Below are 22,557 nucleotides of genomic sequence, written 5' to 3'. Positions count from 1 at the left end.
GATGTGTGGTATTCATGAGATCCTCAAAGCAACCCAGTGCAGAAGATGGAAGTGACTGAATTCCAGAGAGCCAGCAAGTATCTTGCTGAGATGGGCTGTTCACCATTGACAAGCTCCCAGATGCTGCTGGAAGCATAGCTTGTTAATGCAGAATGCACACCTGATGCTGGCGATGTTCCTAGAGTTATGTTTCACAGTCCCTTGTGGAACAGGGGCAACACACACAGGCATCCTGGTTTGGAGGAGAGGTTTTAGTATGTATGTATGTGTATGTGTATATATATATATATATATATAGGGCTTGTGAATCTTCTTATTTTATTTTTAATTAAAAAAGCGGCGTTCACAACATGACCCCTACTCTTACATATATGATGCTTCACGCTTCGACGTACTCTGATCGTCATTAAGGTAGGATGGTAAATGTGGAGTTTCTGTAGTTTCGAGAAAAATTCTTGAAACCATTGGCGACAAATGAGATTGAGCGCTATCATACGCCAACTCTGAGCAAATTGATGAGAAATAAACATCATGCCGAAAGGTGCATCACACTGAAAGGCGATGCAGTAGGGAGGGCGGGCGAGGGTGTCTACATTTACACACTTAGGTCCCGGGTTTAAAGAAATGCTTCTATTCCCGCACACACTTGCACATTTCAGCTTGTTCATCTTGTTACCACATGGAGAGCACTGCGTTTAAATGTTGGCCATCGTTCAACACCAAGTTCCCTTGAACGCACAGAGTGTGCAACAGTTGCCTTCCAAGGGACCACAGCCACTGTCGGTGTAAAACGTTCACGCGTTTAAAACCAAAAGCACTTTAAAGAGCATTGAAGCCAACGGTAGGCAGCCTACGCTATGCAGTCGCAAAAGAAGTTGGCCGAAACTACTGATAGCGCAGAAGCGTTAGATGCTGAAGTGCTCAGCATCGGCTTCGAGAGTGACAGAGGATGACGCAGAGGAGCTCGAAAAGGAGGAAACACAGAACAATTCTTTGTGCTTAGGCCCCTGCTCCATGGGGCTGATGCCAGGTTGAGCTGTAGAGACTACCCCTGATGTCCAAAAGGCTGCTCAAGACAAATCTAAACACAGAACAAAACCGAACGATTCTCATCTAAAACATCCGTCTGAAAAACATTTAAATGCCAAAAACGAAAAACCAACGATCATTCGATGCATTTTCCGAAATGTAAAACACACAAGCACAGCTTCAAGCAGAGTGCCGGAAAATACAGTGCAAAGGACACCCCGACCCCGAAAACACCAAACAAGACGTCTTAGTCTACGTCAGTAGAAGGGTTATCCGGTTATGTGATGTTATGCTAGCAGGTTTTGTAGAGTGCTTGTTCACCCGACGGCACCTTGGCGCTAGGAGACACACAGAGAAGCCCAACTGGCTCCTGCCTAAAAGAGCAGCATCTTTAAATGATGTCTAAACTGGAAATGGTTCTGAGTGCATCTAAGTGCATGGGGCAGTTCCACAGCTTACCGGCAACGGTTGAGAATGCTTGGCCCCCCACCTTGCAGAGGCGGAACCTGGGTATTGAGATTAAACAGGCACTGCCAGGGCAGAGAGCTCGGCCAGGACAATAGGGAACAAATGTGTGCCAAAGAAAGTCTGTCCCCTGATGGTAGAAAGCCTGATGGGCTAAGCAAAGGGCTTTTAACTCTATGCGTCTGACAAATGGAAGCCAGTGGAGCGACCGCAGAACCAGTGAAATGTGGGCACCATAAGGTGAATTAGTGGCAACTCGGCCGCTAGAGTTTGCTCTAGCTGATGACGATGCTTAGTATTTAAGTAATTCCCCTCCAACAACATCTTATGCAGAAGCTCAACTTACTCCCTCAGGATTTTCCCACTCTACTGCACCATGGACTTTCCATTTCACAACTCAATATTTTTATTCTCTTGATCCTGTGTATCACTAGTTCTTTTGTCCCTCAGTAAACCTTGGTCCTACTGTAAACTCTGCATGGGCTGCCTAGACCTTGTCCTGCTCTTGTTACTTACTCCAAGAGATTGCATCCCTTTTTCCCCATGGGACTTTACACTCTGCCTTTCTGTACCTTCTTCATTCGTAATTTGTTTTGTATCCCTCAGTACTCGCCTGTCCAGATTCAGACTGTTTTTTGGGTTCATTGCCAGTAAGAGGTTCAGGGTTTGGATTCCCCTCTCACAGCGATCAACCGCCCCTTCCCTTCTTCCACAGCAGCCCACGTACCTGCTTTCTCACGGCGCTAGTGCCATGGAGGGTCTGTGATGCCTGTGTTGGCAGCGTTCGTCTCCGTGTACCACTTGCTTTTTTCTGGTTGTGGCAGGCTTCTCGGGGTCTTACCACTGCATAGAGTTATTTCTCTCTGTCTCCTTCTCGAACGGAGGCTGGAGGGCTTCCTCCCCCGGTGTCCCCGGTTTTGGCTGCATTTCGCAGGCTCTGGACCCACCTCTGTGGGGTCCTGCCTCCAGGGAGTCTTCTGTTCCACACTCCAGTGGCAGCAGCCACTCAGCATGTCTCCTCCCCTGGCGCTCAACTCCATGTCATGGAGTCTCCTCCTCCATGTGAGGATCCCAGTGTTTTTATGATCATCTCAGTAAAGAGACGCACTGGGCTTCTGAATAAAGGAGGTCAGGTAAGAGGAGGGTTCACTAGTGGTGTCAGTTCAATAAAAAAGGATGTTATCATCTTCACAACTGTTGTGGTTACCATATAAGCTAAGAGTAGATCGTTTTTTTCTACCCTACCAAAAGTGGGAGTCACTCCCAGTGAGCAGAAAAGTTTGGGCACAAAGGTTTTGAATCCACTTGCGCTGCATTTTTGATATTTTCTGCTGGCTTTGTTTAAATATTGTATGAACTGATGGGCTGCGAGATCACTGGCCATGGAGTTGATTCCCACACCTCTTGTAAGGATTAGTACTTGTGTGTTGCCGGATATCTTGCGCTTGAAAGAATGATTCCAATTCTTTGCATCTTAGTTTGAAGTACATTTTTTTCATATTTTGTTTAGGGTGATTTGTGATAATCTATCTTGATATTTTTTCAGAACATTTTTAATTGCATCATGCTTGTGTATGGAGATATAATGCAGACTCAGAAGGCATCGTTGTTTTTGAAATGAGGAAAACATTTTTTAATCTTTTCCTGCAATTGTGGCACCCATTACGCGACAAACCAATGAGAAAACTAGGTGTGGCTCTTGTCCAGAACAGTGTCATTTTCTTTCTTGGCTACATCCTTTATCACTGTCCTCATTCTAAGGCTCTCAGATTTGAAGGCACCATCTATAATAGAATTAAATGCTTTGACCACAGCTATTGAAGTCCATTGGTCCGAGAGAGAAGGGCATCCAGGTATTGCTTTTCTCTCTCACACACACACACACACACACACACACACACACACACACACACACACACACACACACACACACACACACGACATTATATGATCATGAGTTATTAGCAATTACAGAAGAATGTAATCATTGACAATGTTATGTCCACCTAAATCACCCTAAACAAAATATGAAAACAATTTACTTCAAACTAAGATGTAAAGAATTGGAATCATTCTTTCAAGCTTGAGATATTCAGGAACACACAAGTACCACTCCCAGTGAGGACCCGGTTGCCCAAACCCCTAGGAATGGGCTTGCTGAGCGGGCTCACTTCCCAGGGCAAAAGGGGGGTGTCCACCCCTTGGGAAAAGGGACAAATACCCTGGAGTCTTCACTGGGGTCATCCATCCAAAGACATATTCGCAAGATTCGACAGCAGAAAAGGCCCGATGTTTGCATCCAGGTACCCACACACCTTGTGCCTAGGCAATGCACAATGAAGGAGCTGGTCATGGATATTTGCATACTCTTTTCCCTCCGACACCGCTGCTCCACAAAATGATTTATAAACTACACCAAGAGAGTGTGACCATGATACTAAATGCACCAATGTGGCCAAGGCAGCTGTGGTACTCACACCTGCTAAACATGTCAGTCTGTCCACCAGTCAAACTGCAACCAATCAGTCTGTTCACACAAAACCAACCAATCAAATTGCACATCCAAATCCACAGACCTTAAACTTAGCAGCTAGGCTCCTGAAGTCAAAGAATGTGGGCACTTAGTAGTTACCCACAAGATGTATAGATATAATGTGGGTGGCAAGAAAAGCAAGCACCAGACATTGTTATTTCAACAAATGGGAGAGGTTTGTTATTTGGTGTAATCTCAAACCGATAAACCCAACTAACTGTTCTGCAACGGAGGTCTTCATCTACATTTATTTATTTATTTTTACATTTATAAAGCGCACTAAGCCCGGAGGTATCAAGGCGATGTTACAGAACCAGTTACACAGACTTATATGAGACATGATACAAATCAGAGAGATAGCAATACACATTCCTAATAACAATGATGTTATGTTATGTTAAAAGTACTTGTATAGCGCACCCTCACCAACGAAATTGGTCTCCATGCGCTCTGGTGGATCTGTAAACAAGAAGTAGGGCGTGTAGGGTTAGTCGGGTGGAGGGGGAGTAGGAGAGTGGGGGAAGAGCTGTTCTGTTGGCGGCTTCAGTTCCGTATACACTGTGCGCTGAGCTTTGGTGTGCGTATCGGATCGGCCGAGACCTTGTGTGCTGTAGGTGCTGTTTGTGTTGTTTTTTTCTTGCTGCTTTTAGATGCTCTAGTTTAGGGATGTTCAGTGCTGCTCTTAGTGCCTTATTGTGGATATCCTGCATCTTTTTGATGTTATTTCCAGAGGTACCAACAAAGAGGGCATTGCAGTAGTCCAGCTTCAAACCTATTGTAGCTCTGGCAACGGTGAGGCAGCTATCTTGGGAGAGGAAGGGTCTTGGTGCATTGATTAGTTTTGTTGTGTAGGCGGCTGAGGATGGTATGGCATTTACTTGTTGTGTAAGAGATGGTGTGCTGTCAAGGTACACTTCAAGCGTGCATGAAACTGTTATTGTGATGTTGTCAATGTTCAAGGAGGAGTTTTGTGGATCAAGCTTCTTAATGATATGGGGGTGTCGTCTGTGAGTATCTGAGTCTTGTCATCGTTTAAGCACAATCTGTGGGTAGCCATCCAGACCTGTGTAGTCGTGTAGATGGAGTTTAAGGTGGTAGAGTCTTCAAGGTAATTGCAGAAAACGGGGAGTAAGATTTGAGTATCATCGGCATAGTTTGTGTAGGATATGCCGATTGAGTCGAGGAGGATGAAAAGAGGTTTTGTGAAAATGTTGTAGAGGGTAGGGGATACACAGGATCCTTGAGGCACCACACTGGATATGGGTGCTGGTGGGGCACTGGCATTCTCTGCTTTATCTATTAGAGTCTAGCACAGCTTACAACTCGCTCAAAGTACACTTAGCAGCCTTAGAAACTCATATCACATCACAACATAAAATATCACATTGCAACGTACCTGTAGTCAAGGCCTTGATGGACGGAGTCTAGAGACTATATCCCCCCGTGGCTCATCCTCACCAGAGTGGGACCAATATACTGTACTTTCAAGGTTAATGTGCCCATCTTTTGTTCCCATCCTTAAGGCCCCATTAAAGGAACTGTCATGCAAAAGGTTATTGTCTCATTGTATTCATGTCAATCAGAAGAATCGGCGAGTTACAAGCCCTATCAGTATCTGAACCTTTTGTTACCATACATAAGCATTCATTCATTCATTCATTCATTCATTCATTCATTCATTCATTTTTCATTCATTCATTTTTGTCATTTGTATAGCACCTTTCACCATAATTATGGTCCCAAAGCGCTGTTTAGTTGAACCCCCTCGGAGGGACCAGAGTCCAAATTTGGGAGAATTGGGAGGTGTTATTAGGTGTTTGTGCATTTTGTCCATTACAGTTATGTGAAGGTGCCCAAGACCCTACTAGTCACCCATGTCTGAATGACATGTGGATGTGCGTAGCAGAGGTAAACTATCACCTAAACCAGGTGGGTTATGTTTAAGGAGATATAGATTATTATGTGGGAAGCTACAATTCTATTTTTTTGTTGTTACAGATAGTATCATTCTTATGGCAGAAGTGTTGTGCAATAGTGTTTGTGTTATATGTGAGTGCAGGATGTGTGGAATGATCCCATGCCTTCCGTTAAGTTACGAAGGTGCCAGGTGCGACGGGAGAAAATAGGTTAGCTGTACAAACAACATTGTTAACATCCTAGGTTCCGTCTATGTACAAAGAGCAGTTCTACGTTTCAAATAGATACAAAAGGGGAGCCGGGCCTAAAATGTGTATAAAGACATTAATGTGAACAAAATTAGGAAAAGGCCTAGATTTAAAAGGGAAGCACCTAAACGTATATCTATGTTCATGTGAGGTACCAGCATTCTTTCAAAATCCACAAAGCAAAGGGGAAAGTTCCTTACACACATAAGACGTTCGTTGAGCAGTCATGTACTAAATGGACAGAACTCATTACAAGTATGGCGGGGCAGGAAAAAATTGGCAGCAGCAGAATTACTGCCACTTTTCCCATGCCACCATACTATGAGTATGGCCCTGGAGTGGGGGATTTTCCTGAAGCATCATGCTGAAGATAAATCCTCCCACTTTCTGCCAAACATCGGCAAGATTGGTGGAATTACCACAGCGGTAATTCTGCCGGTGGTCATTCTGCCAACAATGCCCTATAGAGTCCAATGGACTCTCATAAAATGGGGATTAACCACGCCTGACCAAGCAGCATTAACGCTACTTACAGTTGGCGGTATTCTGGCAGATTTAATGCCAGAATACCGCCCAACTCTTAATGACGCCCTAAGTCAGTTAAAAAAATAGACCATTCTTTGTATCTATGGCAGCAGGGAAAGATGGCTATTGCAAGATGGATTGTAAAGAGGATACAAACGTGGTATACTCTAGCAAACAAAACACTTCCATTCAAACAAAGAGCACATTCCACACGTAGTACTGGGTAACGCTGACCTTTTTTTGCTAATGTACCATTAGAAGACATTTGCAAGGCAGAAAGAAACATGGAGTCTGTACACACATTCACACAACACTTTTGTGCTGACATGAATGCAAGGGCATATTCACACAACACTATTGTGATGACATGAATGCAAGGGCATATTCTCAAGTGGGTCAAGCTATCCTTAAACACGTATTTGCATCTGGACCTTCCACTCACCCACCCCCATCAGGGAATACTGCATGCTAATCTTTGCAAAGCGTGTGACTCTAAGCAGATTCACAAGTCCCAGAAGGCAAACAATACTTACCAGTAAATAATTATCTTTCTGTGGCTTGCATCTGCTTAGAATCACACCCACCTATCCTCGCCAGAGGGGAGCAGAAGGTACATACATATATTAAACGGCACATCCTAACAGTAGGTCATAGGTCATGTAAGAAAATAATCTGATGTCGACGTCTGAAGGATCATGGATACCTGCATACGTAAGAGTAGGCATAGTGTTGTAGGTACACCTCTGTCGACGACTCTTTATGAATTAAAACAATATAATCCTCTTTACCAACTGCTAGATGGCGGCCTATGCAAAGCATGTGATTCAAAGGAGGTACAAACCACAGAAAGACAATTACTGTCAAGTAATACTTGCAAAAACACTTGTTTCTCTTCCCCACTTTTACCAATACATCTGACAAAAAAGCCTTTCATTCACATGTGTCTTTTCACCTGCTATCAACATGCGTCTCTCTCTATCTCAGTTCGATTGCCTTTATACTAATCTCCCCTACTGCTTCTAGCAAGCTAAATAAATTCTCTCTCCATATTTGACTCCAAACTGAGTACCCTTTCTAGCATCACTACTTCTTTGAAGCTGCACTCTTGCTACCGCAGTGACTGGCCGTCGATCTTAGGGGAGTGGGAGGGCATTGAGAGTTGCTGTCGCTCCCTATGATTGTTCACTCTAGCTTCTTCTGATTTCTCAGAGCACCAGAACTTCTTTGGCGTGGATGAGCGATTGGGACCCGTGGCCATCAGCCTGCGCCGGGAGGAGAAGGAGGGTGCCACAAGTCCACAGTTTACATACCGCATCATTTTCCGAACAACCGAGGTGAGTCCAAGTGCTTGGTCTCAATGTCTGAATTCTGCAGAGTGAGTGAGAAAAAGAGGGATGCAGTGATTGTGGCAATCCTACATGGGCATGCATTTGGTTTGGCATAGGGTCATCAACTCTCACCTCTCCAGACATTGGGTACAATCTATCTGAAGTGCATTGATGCGATTCAGTTTGCAGATCCATGAAAGCCATTCTAGACAGAACTGCGCATTGCTTTATTTGTTCAGATCTGCATCAATAAGTCACCCTCTCCCACAGGGCCAGGGCAGATCCTAATTAGGAATTAAACTTTCAAATGATTAAATGCAAGGCAACACCAATCCTCATACCACATTCCTTTTATTTGTCTTGCAACAAAGAGGTCACAAGAAATTCCAAAATGGCCACCAACATAGAGCTTACACTCTATGGGGCTCGAAGACTACTCCAAAGGGCTCTTAACAATCAAATCCTGGACGAACATAGTGCTCCTGGGTCTATGCACAGGTGGAGGCTAACCTAGGGGAATGACAGATTGTGAGGAATGAAGAACATGTTTGGTATGTCGCTGTGGAATGGATCATGAATGTAGCCAAATATGCTCTAGTTTTGTAGATTATATATGTTTATTTCCTAAAATCCAATTATAGTCAAAGATTCACTTACATAGGCGTCAGTCGACACCATTTATTGCATTGCTCGTGTGAGTCGATGGATGTTTCACAGATTTTGTGCCTCTTCGAGGCTATAGCTCTATCTCATAGCGTTCTTAGATTGCCTGTGTCTCTTTGAATCTTTGAATATACCATAATGTTACATGAACATCTATAATCTTTATGATTGATGAGCATTTCGCTATATTTGTGATCCATTCCACAGTGGGCCGAAAAACCTTTTTATCATGTCCTCTATCCACCTGCCGCAGCACGACCCAGCAGAGCAGCATGGTTAGCATGTTTCACAATATCAAGGGTTGTTTGGCATCAGGAATTGTGGATATGTCCTGCAAAGACTCTCGGATATTTGTGATATGTTGAATCTTGGGGTAATTCAATTAATTATTTTGGGGTGTACGGGCTAAGTCCCAATTGCCTCTGAATCAGAGATGGTTGTCCTGGTTCGAGGGCAAGGACAGTGAAGGCCACAGTCTAAGGCACCACGAGACCGAGGTGGCATACATACAAGATTGTCCCTGAACACAGTCAGTCTTGCAGCAGCCCTGGATATGTGTCTTTAAGGAAAGATATTCTGTGCCCACTAGATCAGCATATCACAGAAACAGAGCAGATGTGGCCGCATTCTACACCCCTGAGTACCCTTGATGCATCAGAATCTTAGCATGTGATGACCTTCTCAAATGTTTGCAGTTATCGCTGCTGCTGATCAGGATATAATCACTTATGATCACTCTGGACCAACCCGCTGCCACTGCGATAAGCCGCTCGGGAGATCTCCCGGCCTGCTATATCACTGTTTGAACAGGTAGTTGCCCCAACAAGATCTTTCTAGTTAGAGAAAGAGAAATGAAAAAACCCAGGGGGTACCGGGGGAATATTAGCAATCAACAGGGAACTCCCTGAGGGTGTGCAGCACGTCAGGAATCAATCTTGAAATATTCACTTCTTTTCTCCCGACTCCCGTTACGCAAACATTTCAAAACATAACTCATATAACTTGAAGGAAGAAAATAATTTAACAGAAATTATATTTATTAAACATAACTTATCAAAGATACCCATAAAATTCATGATACATAGATTACATACTCAAATCATCATCAGAAGGTCCAAATGAAATGCATTCACAATCACAACCACACCACATTCAAATGACAACCAATGCATTTCTTTAAAAAATACCTATCTTTCGAAAAACAGCGCATTAATGAAGATATATCACAAGGTACATATCTATTCATTTATGTACACAGCCTTCGTTGTATGAAAACAATGCACCCCTGTCTAATTATCAGGTTCTAAGTGTCATGACCATTTCTACAATTAATAGGATGATCTTGGCTAGCTGGTTTTGGTAAACTGTGTCCCACAGTCGCAGCCATCTGCCTTCATCAGGGACTTTAAATGACATGAATGTACTTCAGGGTTGTTTGATCCCTTCTCATCCAAATAATAAAATGTACCTTTCTACTAAATCAGACGCACTTTTAAGTATATACTGCAGTAGTCTGAGCTCTAGTAGAACAGATGAGCTAATACTTTAGTGTTTTGCAACCTCATGTCACCCGTCTTCATGTCTGATAACAGGTACAGAGCAATAGGCACACCACACCCCAAATCACAGGGCCAGGATTCTGTCATCTGTGGGCTATCATCCTAAATGGTGGCTATGGCCACTGTATCTCATAATTACTAATTCCATAGACATTTCAATGTCTTCAGTCTCTGTGAGCCTGAAAGAGGAGTCAATATATTTCTGGTTTCCAGTGGTCAATCCTCCAAATTACCTTCATGCCACTTTCCCTAGGTGTGTTCGATCCTCCCTTTTATTGTATTCTTTTCATTTTTTTTTTTGCAGTTAAAAACCCTGCGGGGAGCCGTGTTGGAGGAGGCTGTGCCCTCCACTGCACGTCACAGCAGTCCGCGTGGGGTCGCACCAAAGAAGCTCCTGGAATACGTGATACCGGATCTAAATTTGCACTGCCTCCGCCTGGCATCCAACTCTCCCAAAGTACCCGACACTCTACTCAAGTTAGATGAGCAGGGGGTGAGTACTAAGAAATGAGTGTAGTAAAAAGGGGGAAGATGGCTTAATTTGGGAGAGAGTTGTGTGGGCAGACAGCTCATGTACATATATAAACGGTGGGAGACATTTTCTCATGGGTGGATTCTTGGCTGCATGTACATATCTTTTTTGAAAACTGTTGTTTTTTGTGTGAAAGGTTAGTATATGGCTACTTGCTTTAAGAGTGTGGTGTAGTCATTGTAGTATTGTCTGTGTCTTGATATTTTTTCTCATGCTTACTTTTTCTATGTTTGGTATTTTTCTGCGGTCGAAGTTATTGGTACCTAACAGGAACTGAGTTACACAACTGTTTTACTGTTAACATTAATTTTCACAACTATTTCCACAATTGCAAAACAGTAAGCCGTTCACCTCGCTTGTGCTCCTACAGAGCTGTTAATCAGTACAGACTTTCGCAAGACCTTGTAAAGTGGTGCTTTCTAGCTCTTGTGCCCGTGAGAAGGCTGGTGGGAGAGCTCTTTCCTTAAATGGGCGCATTATTGAAAGTGTGTGTGTACGTGGATAAGTGCATATTCATCACATTATGCAAACATTGGACCTCATTATAAGTTTGCCGGTCCGGAAACAACGGTACCGGTAAGCTTGTTTCTGGACTGGCCAACCACGAGTTCTGCGAGCGGGTGCCTTTAATCCTGCCAGTTCTGACCTGGCGGGCAGAACGGCACCCACGTGCAGAACTCAACAGATGCACCGGCACCATTTATGAATGGTGCCGGTGCATCCGGCCTCTCCATTCCCATGGGACTCAAATGGGAATGGGGAGTAATATTTTCCGGCGACCGGGAATGGGTAATCACCCTGTAATGCCCTGGTAATTGCCCATTTCCGGGCGCCGGAAAATTCATTTACCGGCACAGCTACTGCCAGGGTCATAATGACCCCCATTGTGTACTTCTTAGACCATTGCAGAACCTTTAAAAAGCAAAATGAATAATGTGTGTTCTTGGTTCTATATAAACTTTTGGTATTCTTTGTCTCATTTCCATTTTTATGACTCAAAGGTGTGCACATATGTTACCTTAGATATTTCTGTGGGAGCACGTTGGGGACATTATCCTTTCCAACCGCATGTCTGAGAGCCTGTACAGGGTTGTCAAAATTCCGGTGCCACTTTAAAAAGTCAGGACTTCCCCTTCTTCGCTTATTTTATGTTTGGCAAACATGCCCGCCCCTCAACACCTCGACAAATGTGTTGCTCAGTTTTCTCGCCCACCCAGAGCAGGGTACGCTGCTATACATTTTTTGTTGCACTTTTACCATTGCTGCATGCATGGCCTTGAGACATTCTGAGGGCCTTTGTGCTTCTACATCCAAAACGCCTTTTCCCCGCAGGCTTTTGATGCTTTGCTACCAAGTAGAGATGCGATCATAGATATATCTTTTTTTAAATCCGAAGCATGGGCCGATGCAGGTGTGGGCCATCCTTTGGCTTGGCCATGTACCTCTACATACCCACTCCTTTGCCCAGGCCCCACTCCTTTCTCTTCCCTGCTCAGGAATTGGACGCTTTTCTCAGAATGTGTGTCCCTGCCCAGGCTAATATATTTATTGATAACGTTGGGCTCTTTTTAGATGCCAAGAGATGTGGCTTCACTCACACGGTTGGTTTCCCCAGTGCTCTTGGTCTTTTGCTTATGATACAAAGGTTTGAAGGAGAATGCATCCATCAGTCTTATATTTTGGAAGATGAGCCTCCTATATATGTCAGAAGTGAATACTTTAGTTTTATGTTGCTGTGACAGTTTAATTGCCTGGTCTCCCTTTTCTCCCCCTTCTGTCGAACTCTCCTCACCTGGACTGCCGGAATCGCTGTCGGGATCCTGCAGACGCCGTCGAAGTAGATAATCCTTCTCCTTTTTCCAGTGAGCTTGCTTGTCACGGAGGGAGGCCACCGTGACCGCTGGAGAGAACAGCTGTGCGAGGACCTCCCTTCCGGAACCAAGCCGAAAATAGGGGAAAAAACCCCAAATGGGGAAAAAACCCTTAGACTCCTCTGGTGTATAGTACGGAAGGTGTAGTTCCAGCGGAAAGTAGACTTTCAGGTCCGAGGAGAATAGTATCCGTTAGCGTGACTGAGGGCAACACAGCAGCGGAACAGGGGAGTCCTGTCGTGGGAGCTAGAAACCCCCACCAGCCAAGGCCACAGCGGGACGAGGACCGGAGGAGAGGAAGCAAAGGAGAAAAAACGCCAGGGAGGTAGCGGAGAGAGAAAAAGAAAGCGCAGGGAAAAAAGGGCGGTGCCTATCTGCGGGGATGGGGCCGCAAGAGAAGAGAAAACAGAGACCGCTGAGGCGCGGCGGCAGCAGAGAAAACTGGAGGGAAGAGAAAGCAGGAAGAACGCTCGCTGGAGGGTGCGAGTGAATGGAGACTGAACAGAGCGAGGCAGGAGCGAAGGAACCCGGAAGAGCGAGAGCTTCCAAAGGATAGTTGCAACGCAGGGACCGCTGGGCCGGGAGAGAAGATATACTCCCAGCGGCCCCGCGCTACAAGGAGAAGCCAGCAAGGGACACAAAGGAGGGACTAGTACCTCCCGTACCTGCGTCCCAAAATCCAGCGCGGAAGAAACCGCCAGTCGGAACGCCTGCGGGTGACAGTATGCCCCCTTCCAGACCGCACCACCCCAGGCTTCCCCGGGTGCAGGCGGTGGAACCTTGCGAGTAAGCGAGGAGCATGCACCTGAGAAGCAGGTTCCCAGGAGTCCTCCGACTCCGGATAACCCTTCCAGGACAAAAGGTATTCCAACCTCCCTCGGTAGAACCTAGAGTCTCGAATGTTGGAGACCTCAAATTCTGCTTGATTGGGTGTCTGTGAGGGAGTGTGTCTGGGCACTGGTCTGTGATGAGAATCGGAATAGAAAGGTTTAAGGAGAGACGTATGAAATACAGGGTGAATGCGATTTAGAGAAGGAGGCAGCCGAAGACGGTAAGCCACAGGATTGTTCTTAAGAAGAATGGGAAAGGGACCCAGAAAGCGAGGGGAGAGTTTAGAGGGCCTTGTCCATCTGGGTAAAAACCGAGTGGACAACCACACCTTGTCGCCCGGCTTCCAGTCTGGACATTCTTTGCGATGTTTATCTGCTCTGATCTTCGATCGTCTCCTGCTGTTCTCTAAACATCGCAATGCCGTGGCATGTGCCTCCTTGATCTGATCCAATACCTCTTCGGCCGCTGGGGAGTTGGTGAAACTGGGAACCACCGGAAGAATGGATTTAGGGTGGACCCCATAAGTACAAAAGAATGGCGAGAGACCAATGACAGAGTGTCTGGTATTGTTGTACGAGAATTCTGCAGTAGGCAGTAGAGAAACCCAATTATCTTGATGCTGAGTGACATAACATCTCAGATATAGTTCGAGAGTAGCGTTCAGACGTTCCGTCATCCCGTTGGATTGTGGATGGAATCCCGAAGAGAGTGCTCTCTCAATCCCCAATCGGTTACACAGGGCTGTCCAGAATCTCGAGGTGTATTGACTACCCCGATCAGAGATGATTTTGTCAGGTAAGCCGTGAAGTCTGAAGATGTCTCGTGCAAACACCTCAGCCATCCTAGTGGCTGCAGGAACACCAGAAAGAGGAGTGAAATGTGCCATCCTGGAGAACGCATCTACCGTGACCATGATGCAGGTACAGGATTCGGATTCCGGTAGGTCTACAATGAAATCCGTAGAAACCAACCCCCAGGGGCGAGTAGGCATCTCAACTTGGGTGAGTAATCCCAACGGTTTCCCTGTAGGATATTTAGACCTAGCACAAATAGGACAGGTCTTCACAAAGTCCAGGGTAACTCTTCTCACGGTGGGCCAGGAAAAATTCCTTGAGATGAGCTCCAGGGTGTTGATTCCCCCGCGGTGACCTGCAAGGCGAGAAGTGTGACACCAATCCAGAATCTTCTTCCGCAGCATGCCTTCCGGAACATACAGTCGTTTCTTGAAGAACAGCCAGCCGTCCTTCTCCTGGTAAGGAGAGTCGGAGTGTAGCGGTAATTGGGGAATTCCCTGAACCACAGCGGCTTTAATCTCTTGTAGAAAAGAGCTAATAAGGGCCAATATCTGGTTGCGATGAAACATGGGTTCAGCGGATAACGAAGCCCTTTCCTTGCTGGAGTCCTTGCGCGATAGGGTGTCTGCCAGACAGTTTAATGACCCAGGAATGTAGGAAATCTGGTAATCCTATTGCGAGAAAAGATAGGCCCAACGTGCTTGCCTGGAGTTAGAACACTCCATTTCCTGGAGGGCTTTTAGGTTCTTGTGATCAGTCCTGATAAGGAAGGGATGTCGGGCCCCCATGAGCAGATGGCGCCATTCTTCGCACGCCAATTTCATTGCCAACAGCTCCTTTTCTAGGACAGAATAATTCAATTGACTGGGTGAAAGTGTCTTGGATAAGTAAGCTACCGGATGTTCCACTCCACCGACAGCTTGAAGTAGTACCGCTCCGATGCATTTGCAGAGGCATCGGTTTCCAGGATGAAGGGCTGAGTTTGATCCAGGTGTCGGAGAATCGGAGCTGAGCAGAAGAGATGTTTGAGCAACTTGAAACTGGTATCGGTATCGGTTGACCAGCGGAACGGAGAGGCCTCCTTCTTGAGTAGACGAGTGATGGGGTACACTACTTCCGAGAAGTTGGGGATGAACCTTCGGTAATAGTTGGAGAGTCCCAGGAACCTCTGCACCTCTCGGACAGAAGTGGGGGCGGGCCATTCGAGAATGGCCTGAACCTTCCTTTGATCCATGTCTATCCCTTCCTCTGATAATTTGTACCCCAGATACTGCTTAGAAGGTACCGCAAATTTGCACTTCTCAGCTTTAACCAATAGCTCGTTCTTCTGTAGACGTTCAAGAACTTGGGAGACATGAACGATGTGTTCCTGTAAGTTCGAGGAGTAGACCAAGATATCATCCAAATAAATAATGACGGAAGTGGAAAGCATGTCGGAAAACATTCTGCCCATAAATCTTTGAAAAGCTGCAGGAGCGTTAACCAGTCCAAATGGCATCACCTTATACTCGTATAGGCCGAATGGAGTGCGGAATGCCGTCTTCCATTCGTCACCCTTGGAGATCCTGAGCAGATGGTAGGCGTTTCTGAGGGCGAGTTTGGTAAAAATTCTGGCTCCTTGTACGGCCTCGATGATATCGGAGATCAATGGCATGGGATAACGATCTCGGATAGTCACCTTATTTAGACCTCTGTAGACTATACAGGGTCTAAGTTCAGTGGAATCCCTTTTCTTGATGAAAAATAGGGGAGCCCCTGCAGGGCATTTCGAAGGCTGAATCAGCCCATTCGTCATATTTGTGTCCAAATAGTTTCGTAACACAAGCTTCTCCGTAAGTGTTAAAGAGAACATTCTGCCGAAGGGAACTAGTGCATTGGGTACCAGATCTATGGTACAGACCTCGGGCCGGTGGGGTGGCAGTTTTGAGTGAAGGCTTTCTTGGAATACTTTGGAGTATTTCAAACAAAAATTTGGTAGTGCAAGCACCCCCACACAGTTGGAGGTGTGAGCCGTAATAGATTGAAGGCCCTTCTGACTCTTCGGTAGAAGACAGTGTTCGGTGCAGTATGCAGAACAGAAACTTAGCTGGTTTATTTGTCCAATCGATTTGGGGATTGTGTCAGCGAAGCCAAGTGATTCCCAAAATTATTGGAAAATGTGCAACCCGGATGATGTCGAACCTTATCACTTCTGAGTGCTGAAAAACTGTTAAGGACAGCTCTTCAGTGGTATGGGTGATGAGTCCGGATGATAGCGGAGAGCCGTCAACTCCTTCTATCTTCTGACCTTCCTTCCGGGGTATCCTGCGTAGACCGACCTTATCGGCCCATAGGGTATCAACAAAATTTCCTGCTGCTCCGCAGTCCAATAATGCGAGAGTCTCCACCTCCTCACATTCTATCATGATGATAGCTGAAACTACCATGAGTCTGGAATCTTCCTTGGAGTCAGAAGAAGAAACTGTTAGAGAAACATAGGGACGAGTAGACAGAACTGGAAACCCCCGGACACTAGTCCCTATTGATGCTGAGGGCGATCGTTTCCCTGCCTCTTGTTAGGCAGTTTTGTGCAGTCTTTTAGAAGGTGTTGATCCGACCCACAGTAAGCGCAAAGTCCTTTTTCTCTTCTTCGCCTTCTTTCGGCAGTAGTCAGAGGTGCTCTTGTGGAGCCAATCTGCATCGGTTCCTCTGAAGCGGCAGTCGGAGAACGACTAGGGGGAGAGTATGTCCGAGAATCCGAGAGGAATCCTGAGCCTCGTTGTTTGTGTCTTTCTATCTTCCTTTCCTGTAGGCGATACTCAATATGTAGTGCAGCAGTTAGCAGGTCAGAGAAAGTAGGTGAGCGAGTAGATCTGGCTAATTCATCTTTAATTTCCTCTTTAAGACCCCTCCTGAAAATGGCATATTGTGCCGGTTCTGGCCAGCCTGCGCCAGAGGCTACTGTTTTGAAAGTAGAGATATATGACAGGACGTCCAAAGAACCTTGTTTTACATCCAACAACTCTTCAGAAGCAGTAAATGACAACTCCGGGCGTTCGAAAGTCTGTCTCAGAGAATTTTGGAACGCTGCGTAATCTTGGAGAACGGCATTGTTGCTTGTGACTAGGGGAGTGGCCCAGGTCAGAGCGTTGCCTGTCATGTTCGAGATTAGGAAGCCGACCTTCGCTTGGTCTGTAGAGAAAGTACGGGGTCGGAAAGTAAAGTAGACGGTACACGCCTCTAGGAACTCCTTCACCTTCTTGGGGGCACCATCAAATCTTCCCGAGGATAGTGTTGTAGGCGGTAGTTCTGGAGGGGGAGGTTCCCGGGCGGATACCAATTGTCTAAGGAGGGCGTTCTCAGCTTTGACTCCCTGAAGTTCCTGAGACATAGCTTGAATTGCCTTCCAAAGTTCTTGTACATGCCCTTCGGCTGACATGATGTCTTTCTTTGGCGTTGCAATCTGTGACAGTTTAATTGCCTGGTCTCCCTTTTCCCCCCCTTCGGTCGAACTCTCCTCACCTGGACTGCCGGAATCGCTGTCGGGATCCTGCAGACGCCGTCGAAGTAGATAATCCTTCTCCTTTTTCCGATGAGCTTGCTTGTCACGGAGGGAGGCCACCGTGACCGCTGGAGAGAACAGCTGTCCGAGGACCTCCCTTCTGGAACCAAGCCGAAAATAGGGGAAAAAACCCTGAATGGGGAAAAAACCCTTAGACTCCTCTGGTGTGTAGTACGGAAGGTGTAGTTCCAGCGGAAAGTAGACTTTCAGGTCCGAGGAGAATAGTATCCGTTAGCGTGACTGAGGGCAACACAGCAGCGGAACAGGGGAGTCCTGTCGTGGGAGCCAGAAACCCCCACCAGCCAAGGCCACAGCGGGACGAGGACCGGAGGAGAGGAAGCAAAGGAGAAAAAACGCCAGGGAGGTAGCGGAGAGAGAAAAAGAAAGCGCAGGGAAAAAGGGCGGTGCCTATCCGCGGGGACGGGGCCGCAAGAGAAGAGAAAACAGAGACCGCTGAGGCGCGGTGGCAGCAGAGAAAACTGGAGGGAAGAGAAAGCAGGAAGAACGCTCGCTGGAGGGCGCGAGTAAATGGAGACCGAACAGAGCGAGGCAGGAGCGAAGGAACCCGGAAGAGCGAGAGCTTCCAAAGGATAGTTGCAACGCAGGGACCACTGGGCCGGGAGAGAAGATATACTCCCAGCGGCCCCGCGCTACAAGGAGAAGCCAGTAAGGGACACAAAGGAGGGACTAGTACCTCCCGTACCTGCGTCCCAAAATCCAGCGCGGAAGAAACCGCCAGTCGGAACGCCTGCGGGTGACAGTTGCTTCTGGTAAAGTTGGGTACACCAGTGGATGGATATAGTGATGAATGTGCACCAGGGTTTTTTTCAAAACGTCTTTGCACAGAAGCAAAAGGTATCCCCCTAACAACAACAATAATAACAAGTGTGTGCATATAGGTCGCTCTTCATGCCACATCCTTCCTGCTTCTAAGACCTGTACCATTACCTGTTATTACCCATAGTAATGGCACTGAATTTCTCAACCTTTGAAGTAGGAAGGGCTGAGTTTGCCCTGCTGAGATTCCAACTTGAAAAGGTCCGGCTAGTCCCATGTCAAAGGTGAGTGCTTAGCCTGTGGGCTATACATCCAATGGTCTTCCACAGCCCTGCCAGTTTGGCAAGGACCCTTAATGTCCGAAAACGGCTTTATCCAGTGAATGCTCCATCTGGTTTATATCAGAGTTGCCCATGCAGCCAAGCGCTGAGATGCAGTGAAGTGAGCTTCAGTGGTTTATTAAGGGTCATTTTATTGGCTTCTTACATTTCAATTTCCTTTGAGGAGACCTCCATCCAGGATGGGATCTGAATGTCTGGCTATATGTCTGTAGGCTGCCAGTTGAAGGCTGCGTAGCAAAAAGGCTATGTTTTTTAGGCTGGTTTGGTGCGGCCTTCAACGGGGGAAAAATGACCGAATTCCCACCCCATGCCCCCCCCATCTTCTCCTGATTGAGGGGAATATACTTAAAATGCGAGGGTGTCACTCATGAATCCCCCTATTTCACTCTCCCTTCCTTGCACCCCCTTTCTTACTTAATACAGCATGCCCCCTCAACCACATACACACACATAGCGACCCCTGCCCCACATACACAAACACACACACATGCATACACGCATCTAGCTGCTGTCAGTGGCGCGCCTGCGTCTTCCGTCATCAGAAAACCGTTGGGGCCTGCCAGCTCCTGTGCAGCGTGGGGCGGGGTTTGGCCTGTCTCAGCGGTCTGCGGCCTTTAGTTTAAGCCCTCTTTTGCCCGCGGTCTTTAGATTGCGGGCAAAAGAGGATGTACCGAATGGCGTTTCTTCTGGTCCATGAACCTTTCACACTCATTTCCTCCATTGACATAAAATGCTGAAAAAGAAAGATCGATAAGCCTAGGTGCGGGGCTCTGAAACTACTATGGTGATGATTTGGTGCAGTATAAGTTCTCATTAATATAACATAGCCGCTTCCCTTACTGAGGCCACTTGAGCCAGCTGGAATGGAGATTAAATCTTTTCCCTCTGAAATCCACACCACTCTACAACCCTAAACCTCCACACCCCTATTAATTTGTATTTTTTAATGTGTATTGCTTATAGGGTGAACCTAGCTCAAGAGCATTAGACCGCTCTACAACAGGAGGGTGCCAGCATTGGGCTTGGCATTTTATAAAGCAGTGCAGTACTGTCAGTGGGTGGAGGGAGGGCTTTTTATTTGCCTGGCAGGTATTGCTGAAAGAGCCACATTTTTAGTGTTGGGTGGAATTGGAGGATAGTGTGGGCATTACAAGCCTCTACGCGCATTGAGTCCCAGATGATCGGGCCATGGCAGGAGAAGGACTGCTTGCGAGTCATCTATTTGACGGGCTAGTTTAGACTCCAACTGTTTTATGGGTTTGCTACATGAGGTGCAGTAGCGGCTGGTGAACGTTTTTATTTGGAGGGGTGTAGAGGTTTGCTTCGATTATTCAGGAGCAACCAGGCATAGCGAGGGAGCCTGAACCAGCCATGGGGGAGCCCTGGGAGGATTCTCCCCTTTGGGAAATATTTTAAACAATGGGTTAAAATGGCATGTTTTATAGCACACTTTCTATGAAAAATTGGGTAAAAAGCCACACCGTTTCAAATCGGTGTTGTATGGTAGCACATGAAAACATTAAATGGGTGCAAGTTACCAACAGTACACAGGAGCCTTCCTTTTCATAATGCTTTTGCCCACAATATATACTGTATAAAAAACATGATCATGCTGGAAAACATGTCCCGACTCGCTGTACCAACATAAGCAGTCTAAATCCTTATCATTATCTGTGGCACTTACTTGCCCTGAGCCTGCCGGGGAGTGCTAGTTTGACCACCACCCTGGCTGATCAGAGAGCCACCCAGTAGGGCAACCAACCAAAACAGTCGTCCTGTCTCATATGGGAAAAATTAACAACAGTCATCATAGTAGCGCATAAACCTCATTACAAGGAGGGTGGGCACCACCCGCTACAGTGTGCCCATTTGAGCCATACCAGAAGCACAACCAGTGTCGTAAACACAAACTTTCAACAAAAAAACGCCTGGGCTTTTTCCCAATAATAAACAGTTAGACCCAGGGTTATTCAGTAACAGCATGCAAGTGCCAAGCCACCCCACAGACAAAAGAAACTTAAAACGACAGAGGAAGGGCAAACCTGTAGTCAAACCAAGAATAATCACACACGGAGCAAGTTTCCTGGCACAAGCACTACAAAGCAGGGTTAACCAGCCATGCGACACATTTATTCTACAATCCAGTACCCTAACACGGGGCACATCAAGGCATGGATCATGCCACACAGCAAGCTGGGGTAGACCATGGATTGCGCGCAACTGCCAAAATTGCCAAACATGGCAGTTTCTTGAAGTGCCAAATTGACTACAGCTCAAGCAGCTCAAGCAGCACGTAAGACACAAGACTCCCTCATAGCACGGGAAGTTTGAGGGCAGATCAAGGGACAAGAAGATACCTTGGACCTCAGGAACGAATTGGGAAACCTTACGTACAAAAGCCGGCATAAGAACTCACATTTTGTGCACCCTGACAGAGCATGTGGATGCAGCTTGAAGCCTGGCAGAGCCAACACACAGGCCAATGCGTATCGGCACCAGCCAGAAACAAGGGCCATGAAAAGGAGAACCCGTTGAAAGGGATCTCCAACTACAAGCAGCTATCCAAAAGGGAGCTTGCCAAATATTTCTGTGTACACAGAATAAACCAGAACCCTGAAACTGGGTTAAAAAAAATGCACAACAAGTGGAAAGACCTGTACTCAGGGGACCCAGTTGCAACAACACTACTGAGGTAGTGCAAACACAGAACCCTGAAAACGGAGTTCAAAAACAACGCACAACTAAGGAAAATCTGTACTCAGGGGACCCAGTTGCAACAACACTACTGAAGTAGTGCAACAGAACCAAACCACAGGAAAGTCACGGAAGGGGTCGATGCGAATACAGCCAAAGTGCATGGAAGCATTCAGGACATCAGGGGCTAGCGGTAAGGAGCCAGGTGTAGAAGGGGCAATGACACCAAAGTCACCACTGCAAGGTAAGTAAGGGAAAACCCCCACAGGGTACCAGAAGACACACAAGTCTACACACCCACCGCCGGTCACCACCAGCCAGGGTCCCAAAAAAGCACACACGCAGGCAGACGAATAGCGAGACAGCCCCACAAACAGTTTAAAGACCTGAAACAAACAGCTAAGACAGGACAGACAACTAAGCAGTCAGGTAACACAGCAAACAGCGTTCTGCAGTTTACAACCCTCACTAGACGGTGGTTTCAGAGCCCAGTCCAGGCCATACCAAACACAGCCCAAAAGGTCTCCACAAATTAAAAGATGTATCCATCTCACATGGCTATACCCACACAGAAAGACAGAGCCGGGCCTTTTAGCACAACTAACAGTGCCCTCCCTTTAACATTGGCCCGAGTAGCCCACGCAATTTCAAAAACCCGGCTGGGCCAACCCCCAGCCGTACACCTCTCACAAGGACAAAAAAGCCAGCACCATAGTTCAGGGGCAGTAATAAACACATATAACCAAAGTGTGAGCCGAAGGTTTACAACAAACCCAGAAACTAGGCGTCAACAACTGAGAAGTGTTCCAGACCATCAGGACCACCTGCAACATGCAGGTATTACACGAGCGGATGACCAGCTTCTCGCGGTTCAAGGTGGCCGAGGCAGGAGAAGAAGCAACATCACAC

General features: G+C 46.6%; 1 protein-coding gene across 6 annotated transcripts in view; it reads left to right on the top strand.

The window, feature by feature from the left end:
- Positions 1 to 22,557, top strand: part of SIPA1 (signal-induced proliferation-associated 1) — a 291,847-nt gene that overhangs the window by 146,302 nt on the left and 122,988 nt on the right. For all 6 annotated transcript variants that reach the window (XM_069644837.1, XM_069644833.1, XM_069644834.1 and 3 more), the window contains exons 3-4: positions 7,927 to 8,051; positions 10,572 to 10,760. In XM_069644837.1, coding sequence (XP_069500938.1) covers positions 7,927 to 8,051; positions 10,572 to 10,760 — 314 coding nt within the window. The remainder of the gene's footprint in view (positions 1 to 7,926; positions 8,052 to 10,571; positions 10,761 to 22,557) is intronic.

The sequence above is a fragment of the Ambystoma mexicanum genome, chromosome 2p, assembly GCF_040938575.1.
Source record: "Ambystoma mexicanum isolate Mex_15411 chromosome 2p, UKY_AmexF1_1, whole genome shotgun sequence".
Classification (NCBI taxonomy): domain Eukaryota; kingdom Metazoa; phylum Chordata; class Amphibia; order Caudata; family Ambystomatidae; genus Ambystoma; species Ambystoma mexicanum.
The sequence above is the reverse complement of the archived record's forward strand: the minus strand, read 5'-3'. Positions and strand labels throughout refer to the sequence as shown.